This window comes from Zootoca vivipara, chromosome 10 (genome assembly GCF_963506605.1).
Source record: "Zootoca vivipara chromosome 10, rZooViv1.1, whole genome shotgun sequence".
Lineage (NCBI taxonomy): Eukaryota > Metazoa > Chordata > Lepidosauria > Squamata > Lacertidae > Zootoca > Zootoca vivipara.
The window spans coordinates 39,204,408-39,222,395 of NC_083285.1; the positions used below are offsets into that span (position 1 = coordinate 39,204,408).

General features: G+C 43.5%; 2 protein-coding genes across 3 annotated transcripts in view; both read right to left on the reverse strand.

Annotated features, from left to right (window-relative positions):
- Positions 1 to 44: 44 nt before the first annotated feature.
- ARL1 (ADP ribosylation factor like GTPase 1) lies at positions 45 to 11,337 on the reverse strand. 2 transcript variants are annotated; one of them, XM_035128265.2, is made up of 6 exons: positions 11,200 to 11,337; positions 6,640 to 6,777; positions 4,085 to 4,166; positions 1,760 to 1,871; positions 521 to 699; positions 45 to 376 (listed from the first exon to the last, which is right to left on the reverse strand). In XM_035128265.2, exons 1-6 carry the CDS (start codon positions 11,201 to 11,203, stop codon positions 346 to 348), a joined length of 546 nt encoding a protein of 181 aa, XP_034984156.1. In that variant the 5' UTR covers positions 11,204 to 11,337; the 3' UTR covers positions 45 to 345. The 2 variants fall into 2 exon arrangements, with proteins under 2 accessions (XP_034984156.1, XP_034984155.1); XM_035128264.2 differs by lacking the exon at positions 11,200 to 11,337 and adding an exon at positions 10,490 to 10,706.
- Positions 11,338 to 11,641: 304 nt separating this feature from the next.
- The window catches only part of NUP205 (nucleoporin 205), a 41,418-nt gene continuing 35,071 nt past the window's right edge, over positions 11,642 to 17,988 (reverse strand). Inside the window, exons 38-43 of the mRNA XM_035128261.2 lie at positions 17,755 to 17,881; positions 17,124 to 17,290; positions 16,448 to 16,571; positions 14,841 to 14,969; positions 13,714 to 13,787; positions 11,642 to 13,170 (exon numbers count right to left, since the gene is read on the reverse strand). Of these exons, the coding sequence (XP_034984152.1) occupies positions 13,018 to 13,170; positions 13,714 to 13,787; positions 14,841 to 14,969; positions 16,448 to 16,571; positions 17,124 to 17,290; positions 17,755 to 17,881 (774 nt within the window). The 3' untranslated portion in view covers positions 11,642 to 13,017. The remainder of the gene's footprint in view (positions 13,171 to 13,713; positions 13,788 to 14,840; positions 14,970 to 16,447; positions 16,572 to 17,123; positions 17,291 to 17,754; positions 17,882 to 17,988) is intronic.

Here is a 17,988-nt window from a genome sequence, read left to right on the forward strand (position 1 = left end):
ACACATGAAAGGCAACAGACATGAAATAGAAAAATCTAGATAAATGATAGTTAAATATATTTATTAGTGTTAAATAGTTTCAAACACTTAGAATTCCAAGTAGCAAATGTTTATTCCAATTTATTCTCATGGACTATCAGTTATATGACTGTCATAAAAATTGATGTTACATAACTTACACAAGAAAAAAGAATGGAGTATTTTAAACATAGTATACAGACAAACATTCAGTTGATTCAGTGTGATTTACAATGCAAAGAAGCCTCATTCCTTTCAAAAGTTATCCGGCCAGTCCTATTTACAGAATTGCATTTCATTCAGCTGAAGGAAACTTCCAAGTCCAATTCACTGTCTGCTCTTCAAAGTCTCCACCAACCTAGAAAGATTCAGCTTTGTGATTACATGTATATATAATGTTAAATCAATTATGAAGACTTATTTACAGCAAGATGCCTTGTAGCCCAGCAGGCTCTATACTACATATACACAACCTTATGAATTTAACACCAGTGGTACTTACCACTCCATTGCCTCATCAAGTCCAGTGCCTTTGGTTGCAGATGTCTTGAATATCTGCCATTTTCTATCCTTCAGAGCTGGAAGTCCAAGTGCATTTGCCATTTCTGTTGGAGTCATAGCCTGTTCCATATCTTGTTTGTTTGCAAATACCACTAAAATGGCTTTCTTTAGTTCTTCCTCCTAAAAGAGGTGGCAGATTATGTCACAAAAGTGTATCATTCAGTCTCACCTTGAGTCATGCAAAATACCTAAAGCACAGTAGAGAGGCTGGCTGAAAAACTAGTTTTGCATTAGAAATCATTATATGAGAAATTTCATTGATAAGGCTGTATTTGATGTTACAGTATTAAGTGTGAGCACTTACATTCAGATGCTGAAGGTTCAAATCAGGCATAGGCAACCTTGGCTCTCCAGATGTTTTGGAACTACAACTTCCATGATCCCTAGCTAACAGTGCCAGTGGTCAGGGATCATGGGAGTTGTAGTTCCAAAACATCTGGAGAGCCAAGGTTGCCTATGCCTGGTTCAAATGTATCATCCTTAGCCATGCATCTAAATTGGGTGGGGACCTTGGGCCCTCCAGATGTTGCTGAACTACAACTCACATCAGCCCCACCAAGAATAGACAATGGCCAAGGATGGTGGAGCAACACCTGGAGGACCAAAGGTTCTCCACACCTGCTCCAGGTGTATTCTATGTGCAGTTGCCTGAACAGCTAAATCTTCCATGGCCGCTAGTATATACCCCCTGTAAAAGATCAGGGGGTAGAAAAAGGCATTTAATGGATCCTCATGGTCTTAAACATGCTTAGGAGTGAAAAAATTAGTAAAGGCTAGTGGTATATAATCTCCTGCAGTGCCCCTAATCCCTTTGCACTGTTCTTAACTGAAGGCAGCCAGAAACTCGAGCAAAATTACAAGAATCATCCCAATCCTTACTCTTTGTTTATGTGGTACAAGTACAGAAATTGAACACTGTATTTGCATATGACTTATGAAACGCATGTGAAGTTCCAAAACTCCAAGGGATGATACACAGATGCTGCAACAGGTTGGGTGTGAAAATTATTTTCATCAATAAATACATGAAAACTTGCAGAAACAGCAGTACAAATCTAAAACCGTCTCAAGTTCATAGTAAAACAATTATGAAATGGACCAATCTTGCTAAGTTCACTGAGGTATATCTAAAATTATCTTTAAAACAAAAACAAGAGAACGAAAACCTCATGTTTCCTACCTCCAACATGGCAACAAGCTCAGACTTTGAAATTCCAATTCTGTCCCTGTCACAGCTGTCAACTACATAAATGACTGCATCTGTATTGGAATAGTAACATCTCCAATATGGCCTGGAATGTAAACATGTTATTTAAATTGTATCAGGTGAAACAATCACAGCTCAGTCATAATGATAGGACATTTCCTGGCTACCCTTTTCAAGCATAACCATAGATTAAATTTAGGATGATTATAAATCTGATAAAGGAAGAAACTAAACTCTGACATACAATCTGTAATATCTACTGAAAGACTGTATTATCGACTAATATCTAGTAGCTAAAACCCTAACACTATTTCCCATTTCCAATTTCTGTCACAAGCGGTCATAAACTGATCCCGTAACACTTGTGTGCCTTCAAAAATCCTGTCTACTTTTCATTGTGGCAAAAAGGGGAAATAAATCTTAGGCAGGGCACATAAAGTCAAGTTCAGGTTAAGCAGATTCAAACCCACAAAGGAATTCACCAAGTATGCTCAGTTCTGCTGAAGTAAGTAAGTTGCCTGCATGGGAAGTTACTTTTTCAAACTGGAATGTCATAATAAACATTTTAGAAATTAGATTTTTAACTGTTTTGACAATTAGCAGTACCGTGTTTCTCATATTTTAAGTCATCCCTACAAAATAAGACATGGCAGGATTTTCCTGAGTTGAAGAAATATAAGACATACCCCAAAAATAAGCCAAGCGCCCCAGCCAGCCAGCGGGACCAAGCACGACGGCCGCGGCAGGAGGAGGAGGCGGCCTGCCGGGTCGGTGCTCAGCAGCGCTGCGCGGAGCGCCCCAAGCCTCCTGCCCTGTTGCTGCTGCTGGCTCCAGGAGGCTTGGGGAGCTCTGCGTGGCGTTGCTGGGCGCCGACCCGGCAGGCTGCCTCCAGGAGCCAGCAGCAGCGAGTCCGAGGATCTCGCTGGCTTCCTCCGTCCCCTTGATTTCTGGGTTGAAGAGTTGGTTTGGAGAGGCAGACGGCAGAAAGAGTGAGTGAGTGAATGTGTGTGTGTGTGTGAGAGAGAGAGAGAGAGAGAGAGAGAGAAGAAAACAAGCCCTCCCTTTCTGGTCAGGGGATGGGAGAAAGGTCCCAGATTCTCAAGGTTCCCCCTCCTCCCTCTCCGATTTTAATGGGTGTTTGGCTGCGGCGGCGGCATCCCCAGTCTGCCTATGTGAACAAGAGGGGAAGAGCGAGGGCTGTGGAATGCCATCCTGCAATGCTGAAAGTTTTAAAGTCATTGTGTGCAAGGCAGTCCTATACATCCTCTACTCCAAAGTAAGCACCACTGAGTTCAATGGAACTTACTCCCAGGAAAGAGGAGTTAAGTTGTGATTTCCGCTCCCTGCTCTGTTGCCTCACTCGCTTTCTCACCTCCGCGAACCTCCCCCGCCCCGTCCTTCTTTCTTCCTCCCCCTCCCCTTTTCAGCGATCCTCTTTTCCTCCCTGCCCCCCCCCACCTGCACTCCGATGTCTGATTAAACGAGAAGGAAGTTTGGGAGTGAAGGCTGCGAAGCTCTCCCTTTAAGAGGCAGCCTGCAATGCCGAATTGTTGAAATTGCCTTTGCAGGCTGCCTCTTAAAGGGAGAGCTTCACTCCCACACTTCCTTCTCATTTAATCAGACACCGGAGCCCGGGTAAGCGAGGCAACGGAGCAGGGAGGAGACGTTTGTTCAAGCAGAGCGGGGAGGAAACCCACCCGATCACTTCTTGGAGTGGTTTAAAGCCACAGCGTCCCCTGGTAAAAGGCTGAGATTTCTTCACCAGCCCTGTTTACCTGCTACAGCCTTTCACCTTCTTCCCCCAGTCTTCCCCCAGTGTATTTTAAGACATCCCTTGAAAATAAGCCACATGCTTATTTTTCTTGAGTAAAATAAATATAAGACGTGTCTTAAAATAGGAGAAACACGGTAGAATACGTTCTCCTTAACTAAAATCATGCCAAAACAAAAAAATAAAAAGAATTCCTTCCAGTAGCAACTTACAGACCAACTAAGTTTGTCATAGGTATGAGCTTTCGTGTGCATGCACACTTCTTCAGATACACTGAAAGAAAAATCACCAGACCCTTAAGGGTAGTGGGAATGGGTGATTGGTTGATAGGAGTGGTAAACTTGTTGACGACTGTTAACGACTGCAATTGGTCTTGCAGGAAAAAGCAAGGGGTGAGATGGCTAAAGAAAGCTTTATGCCATTTTTAATGGAATTTCTTAAGGACCTCAAGCACTTAGTTAAATACAGTATTTCAGAAGCCATGTCTTGGGTTTGCACTCCTGTGCTTTTTTCCAGATGTGCTATACCTGATGCTTGTCTGTCCTCCTAAGTCCCAGACTTGGAACTTCAGATTCTTGTAGGTTACTGTCTCAACATTGAAACCAATTGCTGAAAAAGAAAAAAGTAATTTAGCAGTGCATTTTTTTTAAAAGAAATGTTGCAATCCAAATCATATCGTTGAAATCTGAATATACACATCTTTAATAGTACATATTAGTTTCTGTTCCAAGACATTATTTTATGAGTCAATAATGCACTCTGTACATTGAAGGTTAAACCTGTCATTCATACAAAGCAAAAAAGTTGAGTAAAATAATATTGGATAGGGATTGGACAAGAGCCATCCTGTGTGTCTGCACATCATGAGAAGCCATAGTTAAAGATTTACTGTGAATGCACAATCAGTCCTGCTATGTTCCTCCTCACTAGCAAGTGCGAACAATGAACCATAAACCTTGACATAGCATTACATGTATGCTGGGGGTCATGGTTTGTTTCACTCAAACACTGATTGATAAGCCAAGAACAAACCATGTCCCCTGTGCCCCAATTCATATGAGATGCTAAGCTGAAAATCATGGTTTGTTGCTAGTGGGAAGGAGCAAAATGGGAGCAATCTACGCATTCATGATGAACCATTAACTATGTCTTACCACAATGTTGCAGAACCTCAGGCCCCCGAGCATAATCAGACTTGCCAGGTCTGCCCATTTGACCCGCGAGGACACTTATGTCATGCAGTGTAAAGCACTGTGCATGGGGCATTGTTGGGGTTTGCAAAGTGCTGTGCACTGCACTTTGCAAGCACCAATCCTGAGCTGATCACTGAGAGCTGCAAAGTCCTGTGCTTGTTTCTTTGGGTGCTCAGTTTGATTTACAACATGTGGGCAAAAATGGTTCACTGAGAAATGTGCATCCAGGGATAGGGGAGATAAGGATCTAACCTGCCAGACATTCCAATCCCACACCCCTGCATTACAATGGCATAACACAGCAAAAATCACAGGGTGGAATTTCAATGTGCTATTATGAACATTCTGTGTGCACAAGCATTTTGGCTTGCCAGTTGGAATGACCCACCCTCTCTTCCTTGTGCTGCTCTGGGATTCTCTCAACTCCCTTCTGAGCTACTTTTGGGGTGGGGGGGAGGGACGGACCCCATTACTCGGGGGGAAAGTCCCTGCACAGGGCTTCCACTGGCAAGGCTTCTTAGGTGAAACCCTCCTACAACCCTGATTTTCTAATTAGGACAACCTAGAAACAAACCATAGCAGGGGTCAGCAAACTTTGTCAGCAGGGGGCCGGTCCACTGTCCCTCAGACCTTGTGGGGGGCAGGACTATTTTGGAAAAAAACATGAAATTCTTATGCCCCACAAATAACCCAGAGATGCATTTTAAATAGAAGGACACATTCTACTCATGTACAAACATGCTGATTCCCGGGCCATCCGTGGGCCAGATTTAGAAGGTGATTGGGCCGCATCTGGCCCCCGGGCCTTAGTTTGGGAATCCCTGAACCATAGGCTCATTTAGCGGGTACAGTCATACCTCGGGTTGCGAATGCTGAGGGTTACGCAATTTCGGGTTGTGGACTGCGCCGAACCCGGAAGTACTGGAACGAGTTACTTCCGGGTTTCGGCGCTCGCACATGCAGAAACACAAAATGACGTCATGCATGCGCAGAAGCGCATCACGTGCGTGCGCAGACGCAGCGCTGCGGGTTGCAAATGTGCCTCCCGCACGGATCACGTTCGCAACCCAAGGTATGACTGTATCTGTTCTGCCCATATTTTAATACACATTTCTTTAGTATTAATGTTAGATACTCAGGTTGCAATTCTATAAACATTTACTCAATAATAAATCCCACTGAATTCAGTGGGGCTTACTTCTGAAAGACATCAATAGGATTGTACTATCAAGGAATTAGAAATTTGAATTTATAATTTTTAGTGATTTAAGGGAGTGACCCCGGGAGGAGCACAGACAGACTAAACACCATGGTGCATACGCAGCAGCGCAACCAGACACCTTCATCTGCCCCAGCTGCAACAAAACATATCTTTCCCATAGGTTGCAGGGGTAGGCAACCTAAGGCCCATGGGCCACAAGCAGCCAACGGGGGTCGTTTAACCGGCCCACGAGCCATCCCCGAACTGAACTGCCCTAAACTGGCACAGCGCAGGGACTCGCTTCAGCAGTGTCAGAAACAGTGGCTGCGCATGCGCAGACACCAAAAATCACATCTGTGCAGACGCAAAAAACCATGTGCGTGTGCAATCTGGCCCATGGAGGGATCTCTGCTGGAGTGAACCAGCCCAGGTGAGGTAAACCTTGCTGAACCCTGCTCTACAGCCACAACAGGCACAACCTTCCAACAGTTTGACTTTACCTCCAAAGCTGCACCCCTCCATTATGTCCTGAGACAGACGGATGTCAATCAAATTACATCTGTTTTAGGTGCATTTCAGTAATTTGAGCTTGCCACATTTAAACCTTATTTAACAATGGATTAGTGAACAGAACGCAGAGCATTGCATTACATGTGATGTATTGTGTTACATTTAGAAGAACACTTACTAGGAATGGTAGTCACAACTTCTCCAACTTGCAACCTGTAGAGGATTGTTGTCTTTCCTGCTCCATCTAATCCCAAAATTAGAATTCTCATCTCCCGCGTACCAAATAAACTGGAAAAGATGCTTGAAAAAAACCCACCTACAGAAAACAAGAATAATTGTCAAAAACTGAACTGCATTATCATAGACTATCAAATATTAATAGCTTGTTTCCAAAGTTCTTGTGAGAAGCCCTATATGCTTCCAAGAATCAACTTATGTCAATGCAGAGACAAGACAGATATTTGGGGAAAAGGTCTTATTTGAATAGACTCATAGGTCATCTGCTCCAGTATTTTGTCTCAGCTTCAAAATGTCAATGTCCAATGTCTTTAAGAAGTCAGCACACAACAAAATGTTGCAATATAATTTTATCTCTTAAGAGGAATTGCTCCTGTTCAGGGTTGGAAAGCTGGCCATTCCATACCCCCTTGCTTTTCCGTTTCTCTTTTCTAACTGACATTCAACAATGAGGCAGCCATTTCTTCTAGTTGCAAAGCAGAGAGAAGAGAAAAGAGAAGCATGGCTATTTTTACTACTTTTATTTTTTTTAAATGTATAGAGCACTTTTTATTTCAAGATACAACTAAAAGCCATAGCTGCCAAGTTATCCCTTTTTTAAGGGATTTTCCCTTATGCTGAATAGGCTTCCTCGAGAGAAAAGGGAAAACTTGGCAGCTATGCTAAAAGCTAACAAAACAAAGAATAAAATACAGCTACATGTAATTAAAATACATAGTAAAACAACCACATTAAGACATCTATTGCTTCTGCTGAGTGACCAGCTACATTTGCCCCTCCCACAACTGTCACCCAACAACAGTCATTCGATCAGGCTTCCTGAACTGCTTCCATCCCAGCCGGTCAATATAAGAAGTTAACTTTTGGAACTGATCCCAGAGCTTTCTCCTTCCCCCTCCCCTTCTTTTAAGAAAGTTCAAATATCAGCAATATATTTAAATTAAGATATACAACTATATTAACATTGCGGGAACCAGTCTGAGCTAAAGATTTCTAAATTATTGATTGTTTTACAATTATATACAATTAGAAATGCTTCAGACTACAAAAGTTAAAATCTTTCCCATCTCCAGAATTGTTTTAAGATTCAGGAAATGGATGCCTGGTCATCTGTCCAAACACATCATAAGGAAGTAATGTGGTTACATAAGGTTATAATCTAACTCAAAACTAACCTAAACACATTTCTTTCTTCTATGCCAGGCACAGGCAAACTCCGGCCCTAGATGTTTGGGGCTACAACTCCCATCATCCCTGACCACTGGTCCTGATAGCTAGGGATGATGGAAATTGTAGTCCCAAACATCTGGAGGGCCGGAGTTTGCCTATATCTGTTCTATGCCATTCCCATGTTTAAAATATAAACTTACTAGAAGACTGAAGGCATTTTATAAAGACTACTGTATGTTATGGTTTCACAAAGCACATTTCTATTTGCCTATTATTCTGCTAAACACTGTTACTACAAAACTCAAACACTGGCCCCATTTGCATGTAATGTTAAACCATAGTTTTGAAAAGCCTATGGTTTATCTAGCATGCACACTTTGCTCCTGCCTCACTCTGGACTGTAACCTTGGAGGAGGAAACAAGCCTGAAACAAGTCAGTCTGCCTTGTTTTGACATACAAACCCAGACTCATGACTGGTTTCCTCTAAACATTCCATTAGTAAAGCCAAGGTAACAAGAGAGAGAGAGAACAAATCTTATTGTGGTTTGCTGGGAAGAACCAAACCATGAGCCCATATTTGTACCTCAAAACAAGCCAGGCTTGTTTCCTCCCCTTCACAGCACAGTCTGGACGTACTGAAATATTAGGCAATGGACACAAAATAATATAGGAGAGAAAAGAAAAATAGGCACTGAATGCAAAGCTTCAAGTTGATAGGGCCCTCAGAGGATCCAAGCTAAGTGATTTTCAGTTTGACTTCAGTATAAGAGCATACAAATTCTTCTCCAAGAAGAACAGAATGTAAGATTGTTCAACACTTATTTTGTATAAGGCTCCTGCAAGTGTGCCCTATGCTTTCTGTAGCAATACTATAATCTGGACAAAGAATCAGAGCTGAAAGGGACCCTGAGGATCATCTAGTCCAACCCCCTGCAATGCAGAAATATGCAGCTGCAACCGTGGCGTTATCAGCTACATGCTCTAACCAACTGAGCTATCTTGTCTACATGGCGAGGGAGACTCTCTATTAGACTTCTGTTGTAACTTTAATTTCTCCCTCTGGAGAGTTTCCAAAATAAATAAACTTCCTCAATAGCAAAGTCACAGAAACCTCACAGAATTGTATAGGTAAAAGGGACAACATGGATCATGCTCTACCAACCAGAACCGTCTTTCCCATAGGACTTAGTGGATTGTTGCGCCAGGGCGCCGGCTTCTCAGGGGCGCCCCAGCGAGTGGGGGAGCTGCGCAGCTTGCTGGCAGCCTCCCCTTTCCCTGCACGCCACCAGCTGCACCCTGCCAACCATCTTTCCTTCCTACCCTCCTCGGCCCGCCCTCCACGGGAGGGCACATTGGTGCTGCTGCTGCTGCTTGTTCTGCTCCCATAAGCACTCTGCGACGCCGGCGCAGGCTGCATTGGATGAGGAGCCGCTCCTCATCTGAGGCGAGGAAGGGGCCGCGGGAATCACCTCAGCATCTGCCCGATGAGCCGCTGTTGTCGTCTGAGGAAGCGGTGGTGGCGGGAGCGGCTCCCGAGGGGCCTCCTCTACGTCACCGGTGCCCGCTGGCCCCCCCCACTCCGCAGGGCATAGATGGTGGGGGGGCAACCGTCCCCTGCTCTTTGGGCCCTCAGGCCGCTGGGCAGCAGCGAGAGCGCTGACAGCGGGCTGTCGTCAGGCAGCGGAAGAGGAGGCGGCGCCTCAGAGCCCCGCAAGCGAGCACGGGGTTCCAGCAGTCTGGCCAGCTGCACCGCGTCCACCACACTGGTGGCGTCTTCTGTGGGTGATGGCTCCCGGGGCTATGAGGTGTCTGCAAGTTGGGCCCTGAGTTCTAAATTCTGCAAAAGGGAAGGGGGCGCTGGAGGGATATTTGCACCACGGTGCCGGATATGCTTAAGATGGCCCTGCTACCGAGCTATCTCAGTGTCATATGAATAAAAGGACCCTACCCAAGAAGCCTACAATCACACCCTTGCTAATTCAACCACCACTCCAACCACACCCACACCCACAGAGTATCATTCAGATTTCACAAAATTACCTCTAAAGAGCACACATACTGGCCACGCTCTTAAATCATGGTAAACCATAAACCATGATTTATTGTGTATGAACAAAATCACATATCACTCCTCCTGAGCTGGGAAGAATCAAATCATGATCCCCAGTGTTACATCTGAACATTTTGCTTCATTCCAACTAAACCCTATTCTGTAACTAAGATTTTTCCTTAATTTAGTAATCGTAGCCTGCTGGATCAAAACAAACCATTTGGACATAACACCGTGCCAAGCATCAAGGTTTGTTTTCTCCTAGCATTAGTTGGCAGGAGTGCAGCATCCCTTACTGGGGCCTATTTCTTTCCACTAAAATCGGCTTCCCCCAAATTAAGAGCACTATAGAAGAAAAGCGGTCTTTCATTATGGAGCGGGCCACACAGGTACCTCAGAAGGCTGATAAACACACGAAGACTCAACAGGCAGCACCTTAGCAATTATTTATTGAACAACAGCAATCTACAAAATCTTCGAGTACATTTCTTTTTTCTTCCAATCATCAGAAATAGGAAATTACTTTGGTGAAACCAGACAGCCCAAGAAAGCAAGCCTTCTGTAGGGTACCGTAATCATCCCTGAGCACTGGCCAGACAGGCAGGGGCTGATAGCAGCTGGAGTCCAACAACATCTGGAGAGTTACGGGATTCCCCCAGGAACGTGGTGCGTGTGCTGCTCCCAGGTCCTTCCCTAAAGCGAAATGGCTTCGGGTGGCGCTGGGAGAGGCGAGGCAGCGCGCGCACCGGAGGAAGGCGGAGCTGGCACAGGAGCCCAAGCGAAGGACCAGGTGGGCAAGGACCCCGAAGGATACCGTCACGCTGGGGAACCTCCCCACCCACTGCAGAGCAGCCGGGCGAAGGAAAGCCGGCCTCCTCAGCAGCGGCCGGGAGAAAGGGCTCGAGGGGAAGGGAAGCGGGGAGAATTCCGCTCCGGGCAAGGCACCCAAAGGTGCATCTCGCCGTCTGGCTCAACGAGCGGCCTGGAGTCAAACAGCTGCCGCGAGAGAGGATTTTCCCTACGGCCCCAGCAACTCCTCGTGACGGGAAAGCTCGCCTGTTGCGACAAGGTAACGAGAACCATCCCAGGGAAACGCAGCGCACTGAGTGGCCTCCCTCGGGGGGAGAGAGACAGGCTCGTCCGGGCGGCAGACACGCTCCTCTCCCTCGCCCCCGCAGTTTCCAGACGACCTGCTTCCCGCTCGGCCTGCATCTGCGCCACAACTTCACCCGCCCCACTTCTCCCTCAGCAAACCGGCCGCCTCTGGGCCCTTTCCTCACCCATGGCTGAGGCGCTTTCCCGCGTCGCTTCCCTCTCAGAGAAACCGCGCCGGCCGCCGCCGTTAACCCGGAAGTTGGCCGCGAAGCTGCTGCTTCCACGTCGACCGCCTCCCTCACAGCCGCTGGCTGGGCACACGGAGAGCAAAGCAGGGGCAGCGCTCGGGTTAGGGCTTTCGACACGAGGCGCCGGAGCGCGACGCCGACGGGGCTGAAAAGGGCTTCCGCCGCCACTCCTGTCAGTTGCTAAGGGTGGTGGGGATCGTGTGGCAGTGACACCATTAAAAAATATATTTCCACGATTTAAACAGCTACGTGACGAATCTGCCGTTTCGAAACTAGCTGCCGCTTCCTTGCTGGTAAGTAGCAACAGGAGGCGGGAACCGCTGAAGGGGTCACGTTGGGCTGCGGGGGGCGGGACGGAGAGTTCTTGGCCCGCGTGGAGCCACAAGGCGATTCACGTGGTAAGAAGGATGCGCGCCTCTGTTTGGCTGAAGGGAAAAGCCAGTGGACTGCTTAGCGCTTTCATGTTACGGGAGCAGCGTCTGGATCTTCCCTTACAGATAAACATTTGGTAGGATTAGTCCCCGGTGCGCAAAGGATGGTGCTTGACACGCCAGCAACTTGTTATAGGAAGGTAGAGTAGGTTGCTGTAAAATATGCACACTAATGCATATTTCTCTGTAATCATGCATGACAAGCAAAAATTAAACTGCAAAGAAGTCCGTTTCACTATTGGCTTCCAGAGGCGATTCAGGAATCAGGATACTGCTTGGGCACAACATTGCCCTCAGCCAAAGTCTTTCATGATAAGCTTTTGGGGGCAGAAAAAACAATAGCACTCTACTACGGTATTTATGCATCAGGTTAAAGCTCCTCAAGGGTGCACACAGGGATAACCTGCAGCTGCCGAGTCCCCTGGAAGTATCTGGAACACCCTTGTAATTAAAACATTCAGCTGGTAATTAGGCAACATGGAATTGCATGCAGGTGATTCAATCACTTCTTTGTGCCCAGCAAAGAGAACAAGTGGTTTGAGTTCTTCAACGGCCAGCCCACAGCAGGTTGAACTTTTTTTTTTTGTCTGCTTTTGTGGCCTTATTTAAAAGACTGTTCTGGAAGTAACCTCTCATATTTCTCTCACATTTTTGATGAACAGGGATAGAGTGACATGAGGGTTAAGTTTTAAAATCAGTAAGGATTTTAATGGTTTAAGCACATCATCCACTTTTGAATGGAGAACTTTTCACAGTGAATACGTACACAATAAAATCTAAGTAAAATCTGGTAACCTAGATTCCCCAGGATACATTGCTGTCCCTTTATATCCCTAACTGCATATTATACAAAACTACAAAACTATTACTACTTCTCTTTTGGAAGCAGTAAGGCAAGAGTACAGCTGAGGTGGAGGGTGGTTACTTATGAAGCGGGTTAACTGGTTTTCTACTTCTATTTTGGCAGTCATCAAAGAATTGAATCCCAAAAAACAATCTTTATTCCCATCGGCATAGTTTGTACTTGTTACAGCTGTGAAAAATCAGCCAAGATCCCATTTCTGATCTAATTTGTTATTTTAAATTACATCTCCTTTCCATAATAGTTTTGTTTTTTGCTTCTACTCAAGTTGATTGTATGTATGTTATTTTTAAAAATGTTTATTCCCCCTCCCCCGCGCCCTCTTCAATAGGTGGAAATAGAAAGAATTACACAAAACTGATTATTTGAATGAAAAAATATAGCAAAATAGTTTTGACCATAATTTAGAAAATGACACGTGTACAAAAAAAAACAACTTCAGTGAGGCAAAAGCATAAGTCCTCAGGTCCTTGATATCCTCAGTAGTCCACGGATACGTCTAACGAGTGCTTGAATGAAAGTGTAGCGTGATCGGACCTTCGAATAGAGGCTTTCAATGTCAAGGAGCTTCTTCTGCAGTGACTCCCCAAAACTATTGATGGCTTCAATCTGAAGCTGGAAGAGTGGAGAAAAAGATCATGTAATTTCTGTTCATTACACACTGCTTTTTAAACAAACAAACAAACATTTATTTCTTATTTAGGAATACCAGCTCTCATATAAAGTCTAATTAAACTTATGTGGCTTTGTGAGGGGAAGGCATATCTCAAACCCCTGAATGATAAAACATTGGTCTCAAGGAGTTATTTCTCAAGCTCAATGAGTTATTTCTCAAGGATCAGGGATAACTGCAATCTAACAATGTACTCCTTTTAAATTTTATTTCAGAAGGATCTCTCATCCAGAAGTGGAAATGCAACTTGTCATCTTCAGTAATTACGTAAGATATGTAAGATATAATGGGAAGCATGAATGATGTTCTACAAGTTCATCAGGATTTATTCTATGTTTCTTCCCAAATAGAAAAATGAACTAGGTTACAGCTTGTTTGTCTGGAGCAGATAAAGTCAAAGCAGCAGCAGAAAACAAAGGTTTAGCTTAGCATTATGTGTGAACTGAGCCACTGTCTCCTGAAAAGACGTATCCGAAAGATCTTACCTGATCTATATCAAGTTGGCTCACTCTGCTAAATCCACTTTTAAAATCGAAGTTAGGATCAGAACTGAAGGAATCTTGTAATTGAAAAAAAATGGCAATAGTTATTTTTAGGTACAAAACAAGCTTTCAAAATGTGTAACATAAAACAATTTATAGGACTGTAGCCTAAATTAAGTGCCACTGAACTCAAGAACACTTTCTGCTTAGTAGATTTGATAGGATTGTGCGGTAAGATTTCTAGCTTGTTTTGTCTATAATCGCCTCTCTATACATATCATCTTCCTTTCCTAATTTTTCACCAAAACATACAGGTAGAAGGGACTTACTTGTCGCAGGCAACCAAACTCGTATTCCTTTAAGTCAACCTCTAGCTTTCAACTTGGCGAAGCCACGACCTGAATTTCTGTGACTCATATGCAGGTGCAACAGTAAGACACCTGGCTTCAGCTGGTGGGATCATTAAGCTTCCACAACCCACAAATCAGTGCCATAAAGTATCTGAACACATGGGGGCACAGATAAAGATTCCACACTATATAGGAAAAAGGTAGTCAACTCATTCTTTCTTTTGAACTGAGAGGAAACATGACTTAGGAGATCTGAACCTTGCTGGTGGAATCTCTTCCCATCAAACTCCCTTATGAATATTACCTGTCCCCCATCTACCACCCCCAGAAAACTATTTGGCTGGTCCCCAAAGGACTCCTCCTGAAAGGCCCTATTGAGTCCACCTCTTCTGGAGGAGGTAACTCAAAACTTTACAACATTCAACAAGTTTGCTGAACATAACAAAATAAGAAAGTACTTCAGTATACGTTTTGTTGAAGAAGAGACATCTATTTTTAAGGCAAATGTGTTTGATAATTCAATTAAAATCAGTCCAATCAATGCAAGAAATCCCTCACCGCACTACTGTGGTGCAGCAATAGCCAAAACTGCATTCAAACACATACTGCTTGCACCAGACAAAAGTAAAGTTTATGACTGAATAAAGAATTGTTACCGCTAAACTTACTAAAGCAGGCTTAAAAACCATTCAGAATTCTTAATGACACTGTCATAACCTAGTGTGTAACTTTAATCACACAGCGTAATACAAGAATCTCTGAAAGTCTGAGGAAAACTACCTTGTAATCTTCTGCTCTTTATCCGATTCCTGGAGGCCAAAAGAGAATCTTGAGAATCCGTAGGGGTACAGTGTAGCAGGTAGTGTTCCAGGTGCCGCCAAAGAATGAAAAGGCATGTTTCTATAATATCTGAAAGCATTTCTAGTAAAGGAAAATGCATATATATACACAGAGAGAGAGAATTTGGAAATGAGCCCCTATACTGCCACAATATTGTTCTAGAAAACTTAACCATCTTTAAGTACTAACACAAACAAGACCGCATTTCTCCAGGGCAGGTCTTTCCCCACAACATTCATGCATATTTCCAAAACACAGGTAGGAGACAAGACTGTTGTTGATACTGTCCTGTTGTTATCACCATCATAAACAACATCATATTTATACTCTGCCTTTTTCCTTGACAGGACTCAAGGCAACTTACAGATAAAACCAAAACCACTAAAAACAGAAAAAAATTAAACATTGAAACAGATTTTATATATGTAATTAGCTTGAATTCTATCAAACATACACAAAATTACAAAAAAAGCAACAGCACAGCACTAGTCCTTTAATTAAAAGCAGTCAATTCCCAAAAGGCTGTTGGAACAAGAAGGGAGGAAGCCTGTCTAGTTTCCTTAGGGAGGGGGGTTCCAAATTCACAGAGAAGGCCCTACACTGGTAATTTCCCAAACAAACACATGTAAGAAGAAACTGCAGGCCGCCTTATCACCAACACACACTACTAAAGCATTAAACAATTTAATAGTTTTGCATATATGTCCAACAAACAAAAAAAGAAATTAAGAAACCCTTAAAACCAGAAACTACTTCTGCCTTCCCTCTTACTACATTCCACTGTTTTAATAATGATTTTCATATCAGTAACCAAAAACAGGGTTTTGACATTTTCTTGTGTTACACCAGGGGTCCCCAAACTAAGGCCCGGGGGCCAGATGCGGCCCAATCACCTTCTAAATCCGGCCCACGGACAGTCCGGGAATCACCATGTTTTTACAGTAGAATGTGTCCTTTTATTTAAAATCCATCTCTGGACTATTTGTGGGGCATAGGAATTTGTTCATATTTCCCCCCCCCCCAAAATATAGTCCGGCCCCCCACAAGGTTTGAGGGACAGTGGACTGGCCCCCTGCTGAAAAAGTTTGCTGACCCCTGTGTTACACTGTAAACTTCATTCTGATAAACTTGAAGGGCATTGGAGCTAGATTCTGGACCAGTGATAATGCAATTTTGTGATATAAATTATTCTTTGCTGGAAGAAAACGCGTGAACCTCCATTCGGAGGTTCTGACCCCTAACTGACAACATGTACATAGCACTGTTCTGCACTGTAAATAATCAGCACTAAATAAAAGGATGAAAAGACAACGCTTTGAGGAGTCGTTACTCTAGAGTAGCCACTACCGCGTCTGTGACAGATACCATACCCTGCAAGGTTTCACGATCTAGAAAAGTTAATATTTAAAGTGTGAAGATTGACGAATAAGCCCCTCTCTCCCTCAGATTTCATGAACAAGTTCTGAATTTCCAATTTTTTAAAAAAGCTGTCTTGGAAATTTCACCAGTAAAATCTTCAGTGTCTCATCATAATTATCAAAAGATACAGCAACACAGAGAAAGCAACTTGGCTCGATTGTTGATCAACTTCACCAACCGTCGCTTTGCCAAGATGTATTTTTGGGTAGTAGAAATTTTGTCTACTCCAGCGAGCATAACTGACTGGCACAACTGTGAAAAGAACAAACACACATATAAAGACATACTAGACATACTACCATGTAGCTGTTCACTAAAGTGTGTAGGAGCCCTACAGACTCCACTACACACAAAGCCTGACTTTATCCTATTTTACAGAAAACTTAAAAACATGTTAATGGGAAGCTTTGGATTTATGATGACTACTTTTGTTCTTAAAAGAAATCAACCTACATATTTTCAGGCAAACTAATCCCTAAGTAACTTGATAATCTCTGCAAAGTTTGATGGGGGGGAAATAGTTTAATTATGTCATCTTATTCTGTCAGGGAAAGTAAAAATGTTTAGATTTGTCCAAACACAGAATGTTTACCTCACACACTAGCCCTTCTGAGAGTTAGTAAGTGTGAATATAGACGTTGAAAGAAAAACCCAACAGGATGCTTTTCTTGAATCTTAGAATAATGTTATGGCCACTGATACATTTATTAAGCTTTCCCTTCACCAACTGGTTATTTACAATAACGATACATTCTTTTGCATAATAAATCTGAAGGAGACTCAAAGAGAACAGAAGGTGGTTACCTCCTTTATCTCATCTGGTGGCAGTTGCTCCACATTCTGCAACTTGCTAACACTCTGACGATGGCTGTCGTAGTAACTGAAGAAGTCATTGGCACTCTGCTTTAACAGATAGACAATTATACCCAATCCAGGCAAACGCCAATAAGGAACCACTGCTGCTTGTGGATCTAAAACAGATTACAATCCAAGTTTTAAAAATTAGCTTAGATTCCCAAGGGGTGGTAGTTAAAGCCTAAATTTAGAAACCTTGGAAATAATTAAATAAATAAATAAACAAACTGAAAGATAAATTCATGTAACTACATTATTTATTTTGTGATAGATGTTTCACGCAACCAAATACGGCTATCCGGGCAGTATTTTCTAAGCCTAATTACTATTTCTGTCATATAAAACTGCTGACAAGATATAAGACATAAGATACAAACGAGAGAATAATAAATAAGCTCTTTAAAAGCCTAATCCGCCATAGAAAATTTCTCAAACCTTCCTGCAGCATCTTATAACATAATGTAATGGGAATCTTCAGTATATGAGAAAGAACATGCCGAGGTTCGCTAACTTCTTGCCAGTGTTAACTCAGCTTCTGGAATACAGTCCCTGTTCTACACCAGTAAAACTGCAAACCAACCTTGCCGAGGTCCATCTCGATTAGTAGACTCGGACAAGCTAGGAGTGAAGAGGCAAACCGTGTGCTCAAATGTGGGGGCACACTGCATCATCAACAACTGGCAGTATTCCATCACATTGGCACAGATCTGCAGAGGAAGATAAAAAGCAAGTTAACAGCAATCAAGTACAAAGTGCAGGCATGGTCACTTCTACCACATCCTTAGGATAATGGCAGAAAAAAGAAGAAACAGAC